We start from the raw sequence: 19,025 nt of genomic DNA on the forward strand, positions 1-19,025 counted from the left end.
GCAGCCAGTGGGCTGACTGGGTGCAAAAGCTTCTCTGAAAACTTCCTGTGCGGGGCATTTCTTTTTCTTTAAAAAAATGCTTTTTTGGGGGAGGGGGGGAGGAGAAAGTCTCCCTCCTTTTGCAAAAGTGAACCCCCCCCCCGCTTGCTGGTGCTCTCCCCTCTCCTCTCCCCGCCCCGACCGTCAGGGGCAAAGACGTGTGAATGATGTGATTCTTCCCCGGCCGCCTTCGCCTCGTGGGGCTGCCGCTGCTGCGAATTGCGCGAGCGAGAGGAGACGGAGGAGGAGGAGCCGCCGGAGGAGGAGGAGGCCGGGCTAAGGCCGGCAGCGGCGAGAGGGGACGCCTGCACTGTCTCTTTAAGGGCTCTCCGTCTGGGGTGGCGCTTTTCTCTCGCTAAGGCTCCCTTTGATATTAATAGTGTTGGTGTCTTGAAACTGACGTAATGCTCGGAGACTGAGGTCCTGACAAGCGATAACATTTCTGATAAAGAGCTGATCTCCTTGCAATCTCCAAAAGCCTCCTCGCCTCTCCTCCTCCTCCTCCTTTTTTGGGGCTTGTTTGTGCCACTAGAAGCCAGGCTCTCTCTCTCTCCCTCTCTCTTTCCTTTTTCATAAACATAACCAGGCAGACCCAGGTCCTCCTTTGCGCTTCCCCCTTTCTCTCTCTCTCTCCCCATCAGCAGAGGGGGCGAGAAGGGGGGGGGGGTTGTAAAAGCAAATCTTTATTTTCCCCTCTCTCTTTCTCCCTCCCCTTCTTTTTCTTCCTGCTTTTAACCCCCGCTTCTCCCTCTCTCTCTCTGTCTTCCTCCTCCTTTCTCTCTCCCCCTCCTCCTTCCTTCCTTCTCTCTCTCTCTTTCTCTCTCTCTCTTACCACCCCCCCCCCCCGCTTTCCACCTCTTCCAAAATAATCCAAGATCAACTCTGTTGCAAACAACAGAAAGACGGTTCATGGCTCAAGCGACAGTTCCACCATCTTTCAAGCTGCTCCGGTTATTATTATTATTATTACTGCTGATTAATCAACAGGTAAGTGGCGGCGGCGGCGGTGGGAGATGTTTAAAGAACCGGGCCTGTGGGGAGGTGGGGGGGCTGGTTTGAAAAAGAACAACATCAGGGGCTGTGTTTTGTGTGTGTGTGGTTGTTGGGGAGGGCAGGAGAGGTGGAGATCGGAGGTGGGGGGGGGGGAGGAGGAAGAAGAGGGGAGGGGAGTGGGGGGCCGGTTGCGCGCAAATCCTTTCCTGCTTCTGGCGATCACTGCGTATGTGACTCTGGTTTTTTTAATTTATTTATTTATAAAAAAAGGATCTACTCCAAATGGTATATCGCGTGTGCGTTATGTCTGCGTGCGCAATGAGAAATCAGAGCTCCGAAACCAGGGTGCGTTGGAAAGAGGGGGCGAGTTTGGTGGTGTTGTAAAGAAGGGGTTGTTGTAAAATAGTGCAAAAGAAGAAGTGAAAGTGCATGGAGGTTTTTTTTTAATTTTTATAAAAATATTTTTTGCAATATTTTTTTTTAAAAAATAAAACCTCCCTCCCTCTCTGCTTGGCCTGGCTTTTGTGGGTCAAAACCATGTGTTGATGCTTGGGAAATGGGCGACTTGAAAACTTGCAGTAGCCCTGTTGGTGGTGGAGTCAGCGGGGGTCAAGTTCAGCAGCCGAGGAGAGAAGGGAAAAAAAGGGAAGCCCTTCCCCCTTTGCGCTCCCTCTCTCCCGCCCCCCACCCGAAAAGCAACTTCTAAAGCTGCCGGTGTCTTTCCTGACTCCCCTCCCTTCCTACGTGCACAGCTTTGATTTAATTCCTCCAAACCCCCCCCCCCCAAATGTAGGAAAGGAAAGGAGGGGTGGAGGGGAAGAAAAGCCCAGAGATATTCTTAAAAAGAAAAGTTTTGCCAATCTTGCACCCAGAGAGAGTGCAGAGACCCTCCAGAGTTTTGGCACCTTTGTGATTTGTTCCCAGAGGAAATTGCTTTCTTTTAGAAGGATAGAAGAAAAGGGAAGAATGGGGACTGTGACAAAAATCCAGGCTCAAGAGGGAGACCATCATGAAAAGTAGTAAGTTCGGGGTGGGGGGAGGGAGGAAACTTTATTATTATTATTATTTTGCGTTTTGTGTGTGTAACTTGTGGATGGGGAGAGAAGTGTGATGGGTGTTGCGTTGTGTAATATATGCGTTTAGGAGATGGGGAAAGGGAGCACTCTCTCCTGGTCTCTCACCACCGACACCCCCCAGCAAAAGAAAAGGTGATGTTGTGATGGTAGGGACGGCATCTTTTAAATGAGTTAAAAACTTTCTCCCTTGAAAGGCCAGGACCCCTGTTCACCTCTCGATGAGTTCCTACAAGTTACTTCGTTAAATTTTCAGACCCTCCCCCCAGCAATAATTTGCTTACACTTGAGATCCATGTGGCAGATCCCCCCCCCCCCCCAAAGGACTGAATGAATGGAGAGGTGGAAACTTCCTAATACTTTAAGAAGGAAAGATTGCAGTTGTGCTGATAGTAACTTGGGATAAACATACCGAGGGGAGGCAAGTGGGATGGTTTGTTATTAAAAGCTCCAGGAAGAAGCTCTCGCCCCCCCTTTTTTTGGGGGGGGAAGGGGTACTGTGCAAACTTGACACTTTCTACCCCATAGGTCTTTCCCCCTCCCTTTCTCTAATCTCTGCCTTTGATCATAAAGGGACGCTTGCTAGATTTCACTAGCACTTCTCAGGGTCGACTTGTGCTCTGTTGTTCAGGAGAATTTTCCTCTGATGTTTCGGTAGGTTTGAGTTAGTGCATTCCTTTTATTTTTATTTTAAACCACTTTCCGGTAAACAATGTGTTATTTAAGGCTTCAGTGCCTTTAGCAACTTAAAAAAAAAAAAGATTGAGAGAACCAAAGTACGTACATATCAATGTAAATTGCTATGTTTTTCCCCCAATCTGCAAATGTCAACCTTCTAAATTTCATTGACTGAAAGAGAAGGAAGGAAAGAAAAAGGAAAAAAAAGTCAGAGGCCAAGTGATGGAGTAAACACGAGGACTCATAAGGAACCTTCTTTCCATTCATCCTTTTGCCAATGAGCAGGAAGTACTGTAACAAAGTTGGAAAAAATACAGTTGAGGAAAAAGTGCAAGTGGGAATTGGGAATCAGCATTCTAGTGGACAGCTATTTTGTGTGTGAATACGTGAGCTTCTTGTGAATGCTCCTGCTTGCTAAGGATCATAGTAAATAATAAGGATAGGATGGGAATCCAGAATTTTGGGTGGGATTTGCGTTTTCTTCTTCCTTTTTATTTAAACATATTTAACAGACTCTTCCACAATGTTGCTGTTGGAAGAGTTCATTTGCTCTTCCCTTGGCATTCGTGGTTTTAAATATTACACACACACACAAAACACAAAAGGCAAGTGTTACAAATGGCAAAGTGCAATTCATTGGTAAAAGTTAGTTCCTGAATGGGACAAACAAGGAATTAAGTTTACAGTTGTCCTTTCTGAAGAGAAGGCACAGCTTGTCCTCATCTTCACAATAGTCCATTAGGTGAGAAAGCCTTTTCAAGCATTTTCGCCAGAGTGACAAATTAGAATCTTAGGAAAAGCAAACTCTAAAGGAAGATTTGTTTTTTAATTTAAAAACAAAACAAAACTTTTTTCCTTTTTACAAGTCCCATTGCTCATGGATGTAAATGCAGGGCTTTCGTGAGAACACCAACTATTTCCTGTAAATCGTGAAGCTGACAAAGCCGTCTGGAAATGATATCAACATTTTGCAAGGGTTTTTTTTTTCTTGGTTTTTTTTTTTACAACTGTAGTGAAAGTTTGTTACAAATATAGCTAATCCAAACAAATGGAGCACTTCACTTCCCCCGCTTTAAAAGAAGACATAAAGGCCTTTCTGTTTCCTTCTTTTTAAAAAGATGTAAAAGTTGGTTAAGCTGTGTACTATAAACTAGAGGACACATCACCAACCATTAGCTTCATAGAAATCCTCAAAACCTTCAGTGCCATATTCGTAATCAAAAGGGAGATGATTAAGTTTAGAGCTGTCTCCAAGAGGAAGAAATGTAGTCCTCAGCTTACTATGCTACTTCTGGGTGTTATGGACATTAGTAATAAGAATATAACATCACCTTTTAGGGAGACTGGTTTTTTAAAAGAAATATCTTAAAACCAGTTTGTGATAGTTTTCTCGTAGTTTTCAGACTACATTTCTTGGATTAGGAGGTAATCTCAGGTAGATCAGATAGCAATAAAATGTACTGAAGATAGAGCTAAAAACTTCACTACACAAAATACATTTTGGAGATTTAAATCAATAATCAAATGGTAGATCTTATTATAAAGATATCGTATCGTAATTGCTGCTGCTAAAAACCTTGCAGGTATAGTTTTGAGGTGTTTGAGCCTCAACATATATGTTTTCATTTGTGATGTATAAGCTGTTATGGCAAGGATTTGCTCTAGAGTAGTTTGATGGCATTCAAATTCCTTGCTCAAAGTAAGCACTTGCAGAACTCTGATCTAAGGCTTCAGCGAGCCAGCTTAGCCAATACTTTCCTTAGAATGCCTTTTAAAAATGCCTTTATCTCATAAAGGAAACAATAGCTTTTCCAAGTATTTGTGGAATAGCACTGTGTATAGTTTCTAACTGTAAATAACACTGTTATTTTAACGTGTGTGTGTGTGTGTATCAGCACGAGGTACTTAATTATTTTGTTTATTCCTATGAAGTTCTAAGAGTCTAAGTAAGTTCCACTGAGTTTACTGATTTACTTCAAAGTAAATGTGCACAGTGTTTCAGCCTTAATGAATGTACCATATCTGCTGTGCTTGAAGAATGTGCCTGTATACATATAGACCGCTTGTGTGCTGCAGCTCTGCTCATTAAAGACAGTAAAAGCAAAATTGTTGAAGAGCTTCTGACAGTGGCTGCTCATTAGATTTCAGCATTCAGACAATATTTTGTTGATTGAAACCATTAAGGACTGTCTTACGTTTTTCAGTCCTTTAGGTCTCAATGACTACTTTCTTCTTGCTCTTGTGGTTCGAAGATAGTTTGCTATCTATGATTCTATGCTTTGTGTGGCCACTTGAAAGTGACCTTCAAATGTGCACAAGTTAATAATTTCAAAAGTTTCTTTAAAAATATTGATGAAAGTGAAAAGCATGGGTATCACCATTACTTTTGCACGAAGTAATCAGTGAAAGCTTCAAAGTTTGTTTTGCATGTGTTTGGATATATACTGTTTACCTATCGATATTTGACAATTCTTAAGTAATAACGTTAATTGGAACCTTATCAGATCTTACCTGTAGCTACAGTTGACAGTCTCGATTGTCGTTTCTGAATGCACCAAACTAAACGTCGTTTAAAAGTTTATGGCAAAATATTCATGGAAGTTCATAGTTAAACGTATTCTAACATGTCAGGTTGGGAGTCTGAAAAAAGTAATTCTCTGTTTACAGATAAACCAAGTGGGAATTGGTGACGTTTTTAATGTGCTTTCTCTTGTAAGAAACTTGTGGGCCATAGTCATGGGTGGATTTAAGTTCCACACCGAATTCAGTGAAACTTAACTTTTGCCGTAATGTTTTTGGGATCAGGCTGTTGGTTAAAGCATTGGCTCCGGACAGCAATATATTCTGATATTCAGATTTTTGGTTTGTGTGTAAAATGAAGCTATTCATTCCAGCAGACTGACAACTTTCCATTTGCTTGTTTGCCTTTGCTTAATTTAGTTTCCTCAAGACAACTAGTAAGGTAGTTTAGATTTGTATTTTTGGCAATATTGGGTAACCATAAATGTAGAGTTTTCTGTCCCAAGTATTACACCTCGCAATTCACAACGTGAGTAATTCAAATATACAACTGTATTTCCCGCCCCCTCCCCCCTAAAAACACAAGAAAGTCTTTGTTGGTGAGCTTCAACCTTTTGAGGTTCTCAGGTTAAAAAGAAGTCTAGGGATTGACTTTTTCAGGTGTTGGTAGCTATTATCAACTATTAGTATTGCTGTCAGTCAGTTAAATAATTTCATGCAATTAATTATCTACCTTTTAACTGATTAGTTAACTCTTTGGTTAACAGTTGTGTATTTCCAAGCCACCTGCATATTTGCAATTTTCTGATATGTTGGAAGACAGCTTCCACTTGTTCGAAAGAAATATCATCTTTAATATTTTCCTTTTTATTTCTTATTTCAGTAGCACAGTGACAGTAGGATTAAAACAAACAAAATCAATTTTCAGCCCCACAGATTTAATACATCACGATATCAGTTAATCAACTTAACCTTCAGTTGATTGATCCACTGATTCGACTCTCTTAAAAGCTAATAATTATGGTTTTTCTTATCAATACCACTGAATAAGGTATTTATATTTGTCTGTTCCTAAATATAGGTTTTATTCTAAGCTGTGAGTGTACGTGCACACACACTTTTAAAAGGGGGATATTTTTAAAATCTGTATTATGCTTTCTGAACTTCCTCCTTATATATTGTTGCAACAGAGTTATGATTTAGCTGTGACAGTTTAAAACCTCCACCCAAATTTTGATAGTTCTGTGATTACTTTCAATTTAATGGAAGATGAGAAGGAAACCCAATTGTTGTTTAGTTTTATTGACTTTTGACAACTTTTGAAAAAAGTGCGTACAAGCAAGTAAAGCTGTCCCATTAACTTCAATAGGATTAAGAGCACAATGCTATGCATGTTTACTCAGATACAAGGTTTAGTTTAATGGAAGTTTTCCTGGTAACTGCATAAGATTTCAGCCTGACAGCATAGACCTAGGCATGTCTCCTCAGAAGTAAGTCCTATAAAGTTCAATGGGAATTACTCCCAGATAAATGTGCATTGCATTTTAGGGGGAATTGGTTTAAGGCTATAGTCTGTGCGCATTTACCTAGCAGTATCCCCCACTGAATGCAGTGGAGCTTCCTTTAGAGTAAACCTATGCTAGGTTTATTGTGCCAGAAATCCTAGTGCAGTGATTCCTTATCTGCACAATTCACCTAGATTTGAAATGGCTGAATTTAAACCAGTTTAATCCCAATTCTGTTGAAAAACCTGAATAATCTTATACCCTTCTTTATGATAGTAGAGTATATTAGTGCGCATGGGACTCTATTAGTTCAAATAAGTCTGAGTCAGGGATCCAGTTTATAGTGGGCACATTACAGTTTATTAAAACAGTTAAATCACTGTATTCTAAATATTTACTAAAGGTGTAACTGGGTTTTAATTTTAGATTTACATTCACATTACTTTATATAAGTGTCTTTGGAGCTGTCTATTTAGAAGGGTTTGTGGAAGTTGGTGTTAGCGGCCTGCAGCAATGGTTGTCCTAAAAGTTTTTCCCAAATATTATTTAAAATGATAGTGTACGGCTTGAACTGTGTGGCCTGATGCCCCACTTTTCAGCCGGAAAAATTAGAGGGAAGTGTGCGACTGGGCAGTATTCCGCGGGGATATTGAATATAAATTTCTTTGATGGGGTGTGTGTGTGTGTGAGAGAGAGGGGGGAACCCTGTAATCATTAGCAATTGTTCCTGGAATCATTTGGAAAGCCTCACTCACCTGAACATAACTTGCGCATTCCCACGAGTTCAGTTGCCTGGTTTGCAGCTTCTTCCGTAGTCTCTCTGTGTGAATGAATCTCTGAGATGTCCATAAAAATGGTGGCTAGCTTATTAAGTTACATGGGGGCAGTGTTGTGTGTGTGAGGGAGAATAACATGTTAAAGAGACTTTCCTCACCACGTGTCTCAAATTCAGCATGGTTTTCCGTATGGCTCAACAAAAATGCGCGTGGAAACGTTTTGCTGCCTTTAGTAGCCCGCTTTGTAGTGTCGCATAATTTCCCCATCGGAGTTGGGCATGTTCTAGGATGTGAATCATCCCATAAAATAGCCTGCCTGAAGAATATTGATAACCGAAAGGAGACACATGCATCCACAAACTCCAAGGCACGCATGTGGAACGTGGGAGGGCTGCGTGTTCCTTGCTAAACTGATCATTTAAGATCATCTGGGGAAAGTCTGTTGTGGCACTGCAGCCGACATAATATCACAGGACGGTAACCCCAAAAAGGGTGATTTCTGCCCTTGCCCCTTCCCTCTGCCGTATGTGAAGCGTCATCCACCAGTTCCTTCAGACTTCTTGTGAAGGCATATCTTTTTGCCCAGGCTTCCCGTAAGATTGGACCTTTTTATTACTGGATTTCTGTTGGGTTATTATTATTATTTTTAAAAACTACTTCACAATACTGTTTGACTGTTTTTATGTTTATGTTTATGTTTTATGTTTATACCTCTGTGTTTATGATACTGTTGTACTGTTCTGTGTTAGATGTTTTTGCATACCACTTAGGGATTTTGAAATATTAAGCGGTTGAGATAGGTTTTAAGTAAAATTCTAACAACCGCTTTCCATTGGAGGGAAATGAACTGTGCTAAAGTTTTCCTTGCGTGTTCTATTCAATCAGCGTTTTTTGTGTGTTTTCACAGACATACTCCAGTTCCAAAACTGTAGGCAAATCAATAAGATTTCCTCTCCCATTACTTTTTGCCCCCTCCCAAACCCAGGTTAAAATTTACATTCCCTCCCAAAATATAGTTGATAAAAATATTTTAATTTTTCAAAATGTACCTAGCTCTTTTAAAAAGTGCTATAAACCCTTTACAAGTGGCTAGACACCTTCCCCTGGTGGTTTTATTTATTCAAGAAGGAAACTTTCTCTCCCTCTTTTCTTGCACGCGCTCTCTCCCTCTTTTTCTTGTTTTCTTTAAACCGACTGACGTAATGCCAAACTTTGCTTTAAAAGAACAGACAGAAGTAATTGGTAGCTTTTAACTTTTAATAATGTTCTGGATTGGTTTTAGTGGCCTAACTGCCATTTTTAAAAAAGAACTCAAGTAAAACCGGGCTTGAAGCCTGAAGAAGAAAGACCTTGTTGATGCAGTTATTTTTATTCCTGTTTTTTTTCTTTCTTAATAAAAAAATCATTCCTGCTGAGCTTTGCTGCGTTTTTCCGAATGCATTTTGTGAATGATGTTGCAGTTTAGGTTATGCTAACTTCAGACTGGCTGAGGAAAAGGAAAGTGTCCCCACAAAGTTTTTTTAAAATGTTACGGCTCTTTTCGTCCCTCCTCTTTAATCAATCTGTATTAATTTCAATTAATAATCGCTACTCTCAGGCCGGTTAGTACTTCTTCTTCTTTTAAGCAACGTCAAGGAATAATTTACACCTGTTATTCTACAGCAAGAAACATGTGAGGAGGACAATGGAAAAAAAACTGCATGGGCAAAAGGGGTGATCAGCCTGTTCCAAAACAACCAAACACAATTTAAAATAAATTGATTAATTCCCCCCGCCCCCGGTTGCTACTTATTTTATACTTCTTTTGAAAGTCGAACAACTACTGAGACAGGAAACAGTCGACCATTAACATATGCTGCATAAGACAGTAATTTAACTTTTTTTTTTAAAAAAAAAGAGTTGGGGTTTTAAAAACTTATTTGCTTTATCATCTTCCACAATCACGTTTCCTCTTTCCATTCTCCAATTTGGGCTTTTCACACCAGCCCGAGCTATCTTGTCTGCAACTGGATTAGGCAACTTCATGGGTGAAGTTGGTGCGAGACTTCATTTGTTGGCAAATTAGAAAATCTTTCAAAAGGCCAAGTTAGCATGTGCCAGTTTTTCCTTCCTTTAGGGGAGGCACTCCACCCATTTGATGGGTACCCCACCCAGAAGCAGAGAGCTATAATTCAGTGGCACTGCTTTTTAAAATGTCAGCTCCAGCTCTCCCTGGAGTTCAAACCCTAGTTTTGCTCTTAAACTTTCATTTCTGCGTCTTTCTATTCGGGAATATTCTCATTTGTAGAAGGCTTTTGTTGGGCGGCTTATGTTAATTCTCATTTGGGGGAAAACTCATTTTGATGTGAGTAGGGCTTCATATTGATTTTAGGATTGGCATGTAGGGGTGTTTTTTTTTGGCGGGGGAAGCTGGTACAACTGTACTTTTAGGCTATAAAATAAATTTAGATGGTTATTAACCTTTGATCACCCACTCCTATGAGATGGAAGTGCAGACATTCAACTCTTTGCTAATATATTTTATATATAATAACAGCAGGATCGGCACGGCAGTTGTAATGAAGTATATGATTTAAGTTGATACACCCTCATTGAAGGCAGTGAGGCAAAACTGCTTTAATTTTAGCATTTCATGTTAACTGATTTGTAGATCAGGCTTTATATAAATTTTCTTGGTATCCAATACTTCTCTGTATTTAAATCAGTTTTTTTCCACACACAAATCTGCAGGAGTTATGTTTATTATGATCTGGTTTTGCATCTCTTTTTACCAATTAAAACTGGGAAGCACTCCAATTCCCAAATCGGTGCCTATCACGCAATTGTAGATAATATCAAACAAATTTATGCTGTAATCTTGAAATAGTATAGTGTAGAAACATTTTGCATACAGATTTTAATAGAATTTAACTGGGAGTTCTTCCAAGTAGGCTTGAATACTGAGTGTCTCTACTCTCCTCCAATTCTCTTTTTAAATGTTACTTAAATTCATCACTTTGATAACAGGAGGGATTGGAAAACATATCTTCCTCAAGGCATATAGGATATACAACGCTTGTGTCTTCCCGGTGTTGATAGTTCATTTGTGCGGCTCAAAACCCTATGCGTGGAAGATGATACAAAAAGTTCATCAATTGTGCTTACGTTCCTGTGCAAGATTTACTTAAACACTATGTTTCAGTTTTGCCTCAAACCATTTTAAATCACCTCTGGCCCAACAATCTACTATTTCTAGGTTCCTGAGAGATTAGGTATGACAGTTTCTATTATATAATGAACAGCAGTATTGTTTGAACAAAGGTAACATATTTTGATTTGTGTACTTCCCCCCCCTGCTTGGCAGTTGGTAGTAGCATTGCTCTAAAACGGGGAGCGTAAATATCTGAATATATGAGACCTATAGAACAGGAGATGTTTTAAAATCACTGCCGGTATGATACATCATACAGCGCAAAGTGTGTGTATATGTTCCTTTCTTATATGTACACAATGTACCTGCACACTATTCTGGCCTTTATATGTTCATATATGATGGTGGGGTTTTTTTGGCAACTTGTGCTTCTCTCATCTACTGTTATAAGTGCATCCTTTTCCACATCACAGAAATGCCGCACAAGCAAAGAGGCAGAGCTGTCGGCAGTTATCTGTAAAAAGGGGGCGTTTTACAGAAAATGGCCCAAATTAGTAATTCTCTAGATATATGTGTATAAGTTTGTCTCACAAGTCTGTTTTGAAAAGAGTAATGTTTAAGTTGTTTGGCTTATGTGCAAAACAGACTGGTTAACATCTAGGGCTGTTGTTTTGGCCCCAATAGACCCAAAACGTCTTACACTAGGCCATGGGTAGGCAACCTAAGCCCTTGGGGCTGGATCCGACCCAATTGCCTTCTAAATCCGGCCCGCGGACAGTCCGGGAATCAGCGTGTTTTTACATGAGTAGAATATGTTCTTTTATTTAAGACGCATCTCTGGGTTATTTGTGGGGCTTGCCTGGTGTTTTTAGACGAGTAGAATGTGTGTTTTTATTTAAAATGCATCTCTGGGGTATTTGTGGGGCATCGGAATTCATTCATTCGCCCCCCCCCAAAAAAAATAAATATAGTCCGGTCCACCACAAGGTCTGAGGGACAGTGGACCGGCCCCATGCTGAAAAAGTTTGCTGACCCCTGCACTAGGCAAATAAATTAACATTTTCTGATACCTTCACAGGCAAAAATGTGTGAAAAGTGATTAGTTTTTCCCTTTGCCCTGAAGGTCATATAGCTCTGGCTCCACCGGACAAATGGGAAGAGTAAATACAAGAACGGACAGCAGTCTCTAGCCATGTTCTGCCACCCAAACTCCAGATGTTCAGAGAGTATCTCTAGTTATGGTAGGGGACATACATATATGCCGAAGATCTCTTTATCAAAAGACCTAGCCCTGCTGTGTCAGTGGTCTTTGAACTATAGAGTGCATCAGTATTATTTGGGGGCTTGCGTATTGTGTACCTTCTTGTGCATGTGATAGGATTTAATTCTATGGGTGTTGAATGAACATTTTGTAGGATTGTTTCTATACTTCTATGGTAAAGCTTATGAAAATGAAAAAGTGCTAACAACCGCAGTGTACAGCATAGTATTGCACCCCTCAGTTTGGACCAGTTGGTGGTTCAAGTTTGGATTACTTCACTGGTACTTAAATGAAATTCTCTTTAATGAAATGTTTGCACATTGTGCATGTCCCCAAACACCCTCTTTCCTTGGTATGTAAACAGTTCAGATACTATATTACATTTGTAAACATAACACTATATCAAGCACATACTTTTTTAAAAAAAGTGCTAGGAGCTACTTAGTTTCTTTTTAAAAGCATTTTAATAAATATTTTTATGCAGGCACAATTTTGACAGCAGTTGTTTAGCTGCAAGCAGGATCTTCAGTAAAACCGAAAAATAACCTGTTGTTTTCATCCTACGGTGCCTTGCTTGAATTGGGCTATGGATTGTTTAGTTCCAAGAAGCGATTTTCGAAAAACTTTTTGGAGTGTGGGCTGGTTTGGGTGACAGTCCTGTTAAGTTCCACATTTAAATCTGAGATGAATGAACTCATTCATCTGATCTGTAGTCTCACACCTAATCCCCCCCCCCCACTAAACTGTCAAATTGCACTATTAAAAAAAATCTATTGTTTGTTGGAATGTTACATGGCATGAATAGTGCTGCATATGACTCCTTTTCAACCCCCAGCTCCCGAAGTGTTAATCAATAATCCCTCTCTTTCCTTTCACCCCCCTCAATTATTTTGTTTTTAAGATGTCTGTTTGCAGTGGTGCAATAGTGTGAAACACAGTAGTTTGGTTTATTTCCACCAGGAATAAATGATGTGGCATTTTTCATTTTACATAGGTACTACTCTCTCATCCACAGAGCATGCTATATATTTTGTGTTCACTCTCTCGCCGTGCCTCCATTTTTATCCTTGCTTCTCTCTCATGTCTTTTTATGCTGTGTATATATAAACACAGGGCATGTCCCTTCTAAAAATACATGCAAATTAAGTTCCCATAAGTGTTGCACCCTTTTTTTTTTATTACACAGAAAACCCCAGTGTTTGTTTTGCTGCTTGTGAGACTTTAATATGTTCAAAGTGTTTATTGTGATGTAATGAGAATTCTGACACAGATACTAGTGGGCAGGGAAGGGACTGGGGAGGGGGAGACACACCCTCAAGTTCCACTTTTACTCATGACTAGTTTTGTAAGGTCATTGCGACGAGGTTGTTTGTCAGCTCTGGAAAACTTTAGAAATCTAAGCAGATACTCAGTTCACTTACTTTAGAGCTGTTTATGCCATTGGGATAAAAACGTTAAAAGGTAATGGATTTGGTGTTTGGGTTTGATTTGGCTGTCTGAATTCTTTTATGCATGTTTGGGTGTGATAAAGATAGCTTGGTTAAGGGTAGAAAAAACACACGATTTAATGTCTTAATCTAAGGTGTTAGGATTAGTCTTTTATAGTTTAAGCAACTGGTGGCACCTTAAAGCATTTCATCAGATGCGTGAAGGATTATATATTACATATCTGGCGAAGTGGATTGTGGTCCGTGAAAACATATGCCGTAATAAATTTGTTGGTCTTTATGGTGCCACGAGACTCTGTGTTACAAGTGTTATGGGTTGTTCAGTGTGCGTTTAAATGAAGACCCAAATGTTGGGTTGGCCCACCAGCTAAAGTGGAAAAAGGATATTTTTCTATTTTCACTCACTAGTTTGTGCCAGTAAATTGTGATGAAAGTGCTCAACTTGTTTTCTGGAACTCCCTTAATGGTTTTCCATTCTGTTTTTGTTAGCTGCTTACCATTTTCACCTAGGGTTGCGGGTGGCGCTGTGGGTTAAACCACAGAGCTTAGGACTTGCCAATCAGAAGGTCGGCAGTTCGAATCCCCGCGATGGGGTGAGCTCCCGTTGTTCGGTCCCTGCTCCTGCCAACCTAGCAGTTAGAAAGCACCTCAAAGTGCAAGTAGATAAATAGGTACCGCTGTGGCGGGAAGGTAAACGGCGTTTCTGTGCGCTGCTCTGGTTCGCCAGAAGTGGCTTAGTCATGCTGGCCACACGACCCGGAAGCTGTACGCTGGCTCCCTTGGCCAATAAAGCGAGATGAGCGCTGCAACCCCAGAGTCGGCCACAACTGGACCTAATGGTCAGGGGTCTCTTTACCTTTACTTTTCCCATTTTCACTATTGCTGGTAGCAGGCCCCTGCAGAGTTTATCTGGGCCCTGGGGTGGGAGTTAGAATAAAGTTATGAACTCAAAGAAAAGCAGCTCGTCCCTGGGAGGGGTCCTCAGCCAGCTTAGCCCTCCAAGATCCAAATGTACTCAGCTGCCCCAACCTTCGGCTGGTAGGAATCCTGTCAGAGTACTTTCTAGGTGACTCTCAGATGATCTGTCTAGCCCTAGTGGTGGCTTGTACTACACTCACTGCTAAAACCATGGGAAATGAGTTTCGAGGCCTTCCAACACATCAACCCTCCATTTCAATATATGTTGGCTTAATCAAGACTGCTGTCTCAGCATGCCTATATTCAGTGTGAAATAAAATTCATTTCAGTAAATCTGTATCGTATTTCCAAACATGCCAGACTGGGTGTGGATGTGATATTAGTAGTGCAATACTATACATGTGTATTCAGAAGTAAGTCTCGCTGCTTTCAGTGGGGTTTGCTCTTAGGTAAGTGTATATGTGACTGTGGCATAAGGAGTGTGGCACGTTAAAACTGTTAAAGAGATGTAGCGTCAGGTCAGTGCATGTCAGAATTACCCACAGAATGCCAAGTTTCCTTCTTAACAGCAAATAACTAGTGCAGCTTTGCTCTTGTTTTCTGGAAATGAGTGTGATTGCTCAGCTGAAGTAAAGTGTGATGAATGAATAGAATGTGATCTTCACAGTTTTAGTGCCGATTGGGAGAAGTTGGTATAGGCAAGGAAGCTGGTTTCCAACCAAGATTCTTAGGAACATAGGAAACTGCCTTATAGCAAGTCAGATTTCTGCACAGGTTGGCAACAGCTCTCCAGGGTTTCTGACAGAGGATATTTTCTGCCCTACCTGGAACCTCCTGCGAGCAAAGCTACCAGTGTTAGAAACTGAGATATGAAAGCTAGGAGCTAAATGGCACCTTAAACCTAGGTTACGGGCACAACAACAGAATGTCTAGGCATGCTTTTTTAATAACAAGAATATAAAGCTGAAAATGAATGAACTGCAACTAAAATATTTTGTTCATTTTTCACATGGTCTAGTCCTACCCCTCCCCACCCACCCCTATTATTCTTAAGAGGGTCTCCAGTCTTCAGAGAGTAGCTGGAAGTGGGGAGGCAGAAAAAGGCCCTCCTTTTCTTCCACTCTGCAGTTTTAATCTGAAATTGTAGGTGCAATACTGCGCCCAGAGCTCAGAAACTGCTCGCGCTAATGAAATTCCCTGTCACAAAATGTGCCAAAGCATTTCAAACACTGGAAGCTACTGCTCTCCTATTGAGCTACACCCTTCACCGAACAACTGATGTACGTTGAAGGGTGGGAGGAGTCTTCAAAACGGCTGTTGTTTGGGTAAAATAGTTTTCATAGGCTATTATTGGGCAGCCATCTTCTAATGCAGCCTTTCTCAACCTGTGGAACCCCAGATATTGTTGAACTACAACTCGCATCACCCCTAGCTAGCAAGGCCAGAGCTCAGGGATGATGGGAGTTGTAGTCCAACAACATCTGGGGACCCACAGGTTGAGAACCACTGTCAGGCGGAACACGGTCCAGTCTTGTTTGGTGAGCTGCAGTGGGAGCAATAGTGGTCAGTGCTATCCCTGGGTAGAATGGGGTGAAGAGTATAGAGCCCTGGATAGGAGTGGACACACCAGTTCCACCAAATATCACCAGTGTGTCTTGCTAGCAATATTACTGTTGGGATTCAGGGACTCCTTTGGATTACTGACAGCTTGTTTAGCTTCTTCACCACTTTCTATGAAGGTGCAGAGGGGAAGCGTCCTCTAAACTTGACTGCTACGATAATCTAGGGAGATATTTGCCACTTACTTTTATCAAGCCCTGGCAACTTCACCCGGCTTTCAAAAACAACTTTTACTCCAGTCTTCTTGTAATAAGAGCTTTGCTGGATCAGACCAAGAGTTCCCAAAAGTGGTAATCCAGAACCATTTTTGGGTAGCTTACAAGTAGGAAATGAAAGCAACCACTCTTTCCCCCATGGTTTGTTTCCCTACAAATGGCGATTCTTTAAATAGATTAATTTCCCACCTTTCTTCAATAGAGCTCAATAGAGAGTTCCTAGGCAGTCTCATCCCAAGTGTTGCCCAGCCCTAAATCTGGCTTGGCTTCAGGGAGTTTTCTGAATCATCTACTTTCAAGCTCTATGAACACAGTGGCTCAGTTTGGGTAATCTGACTAATAGCTGTTGGTGGACTTGTTCTCTCTCTACTTTATTAAGGGTTTCATATTATTCAGTATAGTGCCTAAATCTCAAGTTAGTTGCACGGAGCATTCTTTCAAGCCATTCTGTGAGTTGGGAGTTCACAGTAGTGTAGTTCAGAAGCTAAGAATGTTGAATATACCCAGTTCAAATCTTAACACCAATCATTAACTTGCTCAGGCTGCCGCCCTGCATCTAATTATTTAGGACTAAGTCTTCCTGGAATCAGTAGGGTTTACTTTTGAATCAACATGCCTGCGAACAGGCTGTGTTGCCTTGGGCCAACTACTATATCTCAGCTTGGGCTCCAGCCTTCTTTATAGGGTTAATAATAGTGCCCAAAACTGTCCTCCAGTTTTACCTGGTGGGAAACAGGCTTCCATTTTCTTGCCGCATTCTCAGAGCACTTTAAAACTAATTTGGAATTTCTTTAGAATTTTGGCTGGCATGTGGTTCTGAGCTTACCTTATCATTGCAAGGTGCACCGAAGAGTTCTTTCCAGGATATATTTCTCCAGCACTCAGCAGCCTCCCTTGCTGCCTACCCTTCTTGATCTGAAAAAAGCCCCATGGAAAGCTTGGGCTCCCTGGACTTTAAATTGAAGTGTTGGGACTTGGGAAGGCTGGAGAGTGCTGGTGAGATGATTTGTAGAATGAAAGAAAAGTGATTTACAAACACCAGTCAACCACCCCAAAGTTAAGGAAAATGTGGCAAAAACCATGCACTCCACAAGGATTTCACAGAAACATTTTCTCCCATTTGAAAAAACTCAAGTGTAATTTCTTTCCTCTGTAATTGAACGGTAAAGGTAAAAAAAACCCTGGATGGTTAAGTCCAGTCGAATTTGACTATGGGGTGCGATGCTCATCTCCGCTTTCAGGCCGAGGGACCTGGTGTTTGTCCGCAGACAGCTTTTTCGGGTTATGTGGCCAGCATGACTAAACCACATCTAAAATGTGGGAGAAATTTTCAGCACCGCACTAAGTGTTAGAGCTTACAGATGCGTTGCTTAACACTAAACAGCAGTTTAGAGCTATGTGGATGAACCCCAATGAGCAAAGTCTGGGGCTTCCAAACTTTTCTTCCTTTTCTCCCATGCAACCATGGGAGGAGAACATTGCTGGAGTATATTTTCACTTTAAGGAATCTCCACTTACTATTCCATTTGAACCAAGGATTCTGGTTTAAAATAAAGATTAACTTCATAATTAGCTTCATAATCTACGATTTCAAGTTGGCTTCCTATGACGCAAGAGTTTGTTTCAATAAAGTTCCTTGATTCAAATGCAACACTAAATATATTGGGCTCATGGGAACAAGATAGGAAAAGTGGGATGCACGTAAGCTTGATGCTTTGCTTTAGACCGTTAAGACCCTTTCACATAATTCCATAGTTTAACCATGGTTTAGTGTTGCATGTGGATGTATCCATTGTAACATAATAAATTGGACGTTACAAATGCTAGGTATTAGTGCTGCTGCAGTCAAACCTCAGTTGTCGAATGTAATCCGTTCTGGGAGTCCACTTGACTCCCGAAACATTCGACAACTGAGGTGCGGCTTCTGATTGGTTGCAAGAACTTCTTACACTCAAGAGGAAGCTGTGTCGGACGTTTGGGTTCCCAAAAACATTCGAAAACTGGAGCATTTACTTCCGGGTTTTTGGTGTTTTTTGGAGCCAAAATGTTTGAAAACGGAGCCATTCAAGAACCGACGTTTGACTGTATTTCTTTCCAGTTGCATTGTTCTTAATGGCCCAGGCAAATGAAGATATAAATGGTATCAGTTGAAAATTAATCTGGAAGGATTGTAAATAAATTCAGTAATGAAAGATGTGTTGTGAATGGGCTAGTGGATGCGGTTGAATATTTTAAAATACAAGTTTTTAAAGAGCCCTGGTGAAAGGTACATGCCTACCATGCTTGGATTCTCTTGTTTTAAAAATAAGTTTTTAGAAATTGGTACTTCAGAAAGCTTTTGGAAAATGGTACTCACAAATACTGGGGAAACTATAAATAGCAGCAAATCATTGGGCATAGGTCTGGCATATGAAGTCTGATGATTTAAAAACCTATACAAATGATTTGTACAGTAGATGTCTCGAGCATCCTATGGCTTTATATACATTTTGAGTTTATGATACCACTGTGCAAACTTCCAGAAGAATCACTGAAATACTTCTATAGCTAAGAATCTGTCAGAATGGATGGCTTGGAACAACTTCTTCAGAATTCCTTGCTACTCTAGACATTTCTTAGCTCTGAAGACAGTACAAAAATGTTGCATACCTCACCTTTCCCACTTCCTCTTTCATTTGTCGGAACAACCTGTTGTTTTGTGAGCACAATAAAACTATTTTGCAGTATGTTTTTCTGAGTAGCACACAATTGTAATTGGAACCACTAGCAATTAAACAGATGCACACAACAACTTTTGTTTCAGAAGCCTTCATTGTCAATGTGAAGGAGGAATTTTTCAAACGCCAAAG

The 19,025-nt window shown here is 40.8% G+C and overlaps 1 protein-coding gene across 9 annotated transcripts in view; it reads left to right on the forward strand.

The window, feature by feature from the left end:
- The first annotated feature begins 301 nt into the window (after positions 1-301).
- The window catches only part of TRPS1 (transcriptional repressor GATA binding 1), a 236,193-nt gene continuing 217,469 nt past the window's right edge, over positions 302-19,025 (forward strand). For 2 of the 9 annotated variants that reach the window (XM_083450401.1, XM_083450408.1), the window contains exon 1: positions 302-1,026. Coding sequence is in view for 1 of the 9 variants with exons in the window: in XM_083450407.1 (XP_083306533.1) it covers positions 2,042-2,051 (10 nt within the window). In the remaining 8 variants the exon portion in view is untranslated. Of the gene's footprint in view, positions 1,027-1,196; positions 1,259-1,872; positions 2,052-19,025 lie in introns of those variants that run through there. The other 7 variants (XM_083450409.1, XM_083450402.1, XM_083450403.1 and 4 more) reach the window with 5 other exon arrangements.

Source organism: Podarcis tiliguerta, assembly GCF_965153285.1.
Source record: "Podarcis tiliguerta genome assembly, chromosome: 7".
NCBI classification, from domain to species: Eukaryota; Metazoa; Chordata; class Lepidosauria; order Squamata; family Lacertidae; genus Podarcis; species Podarcis tiliguerta.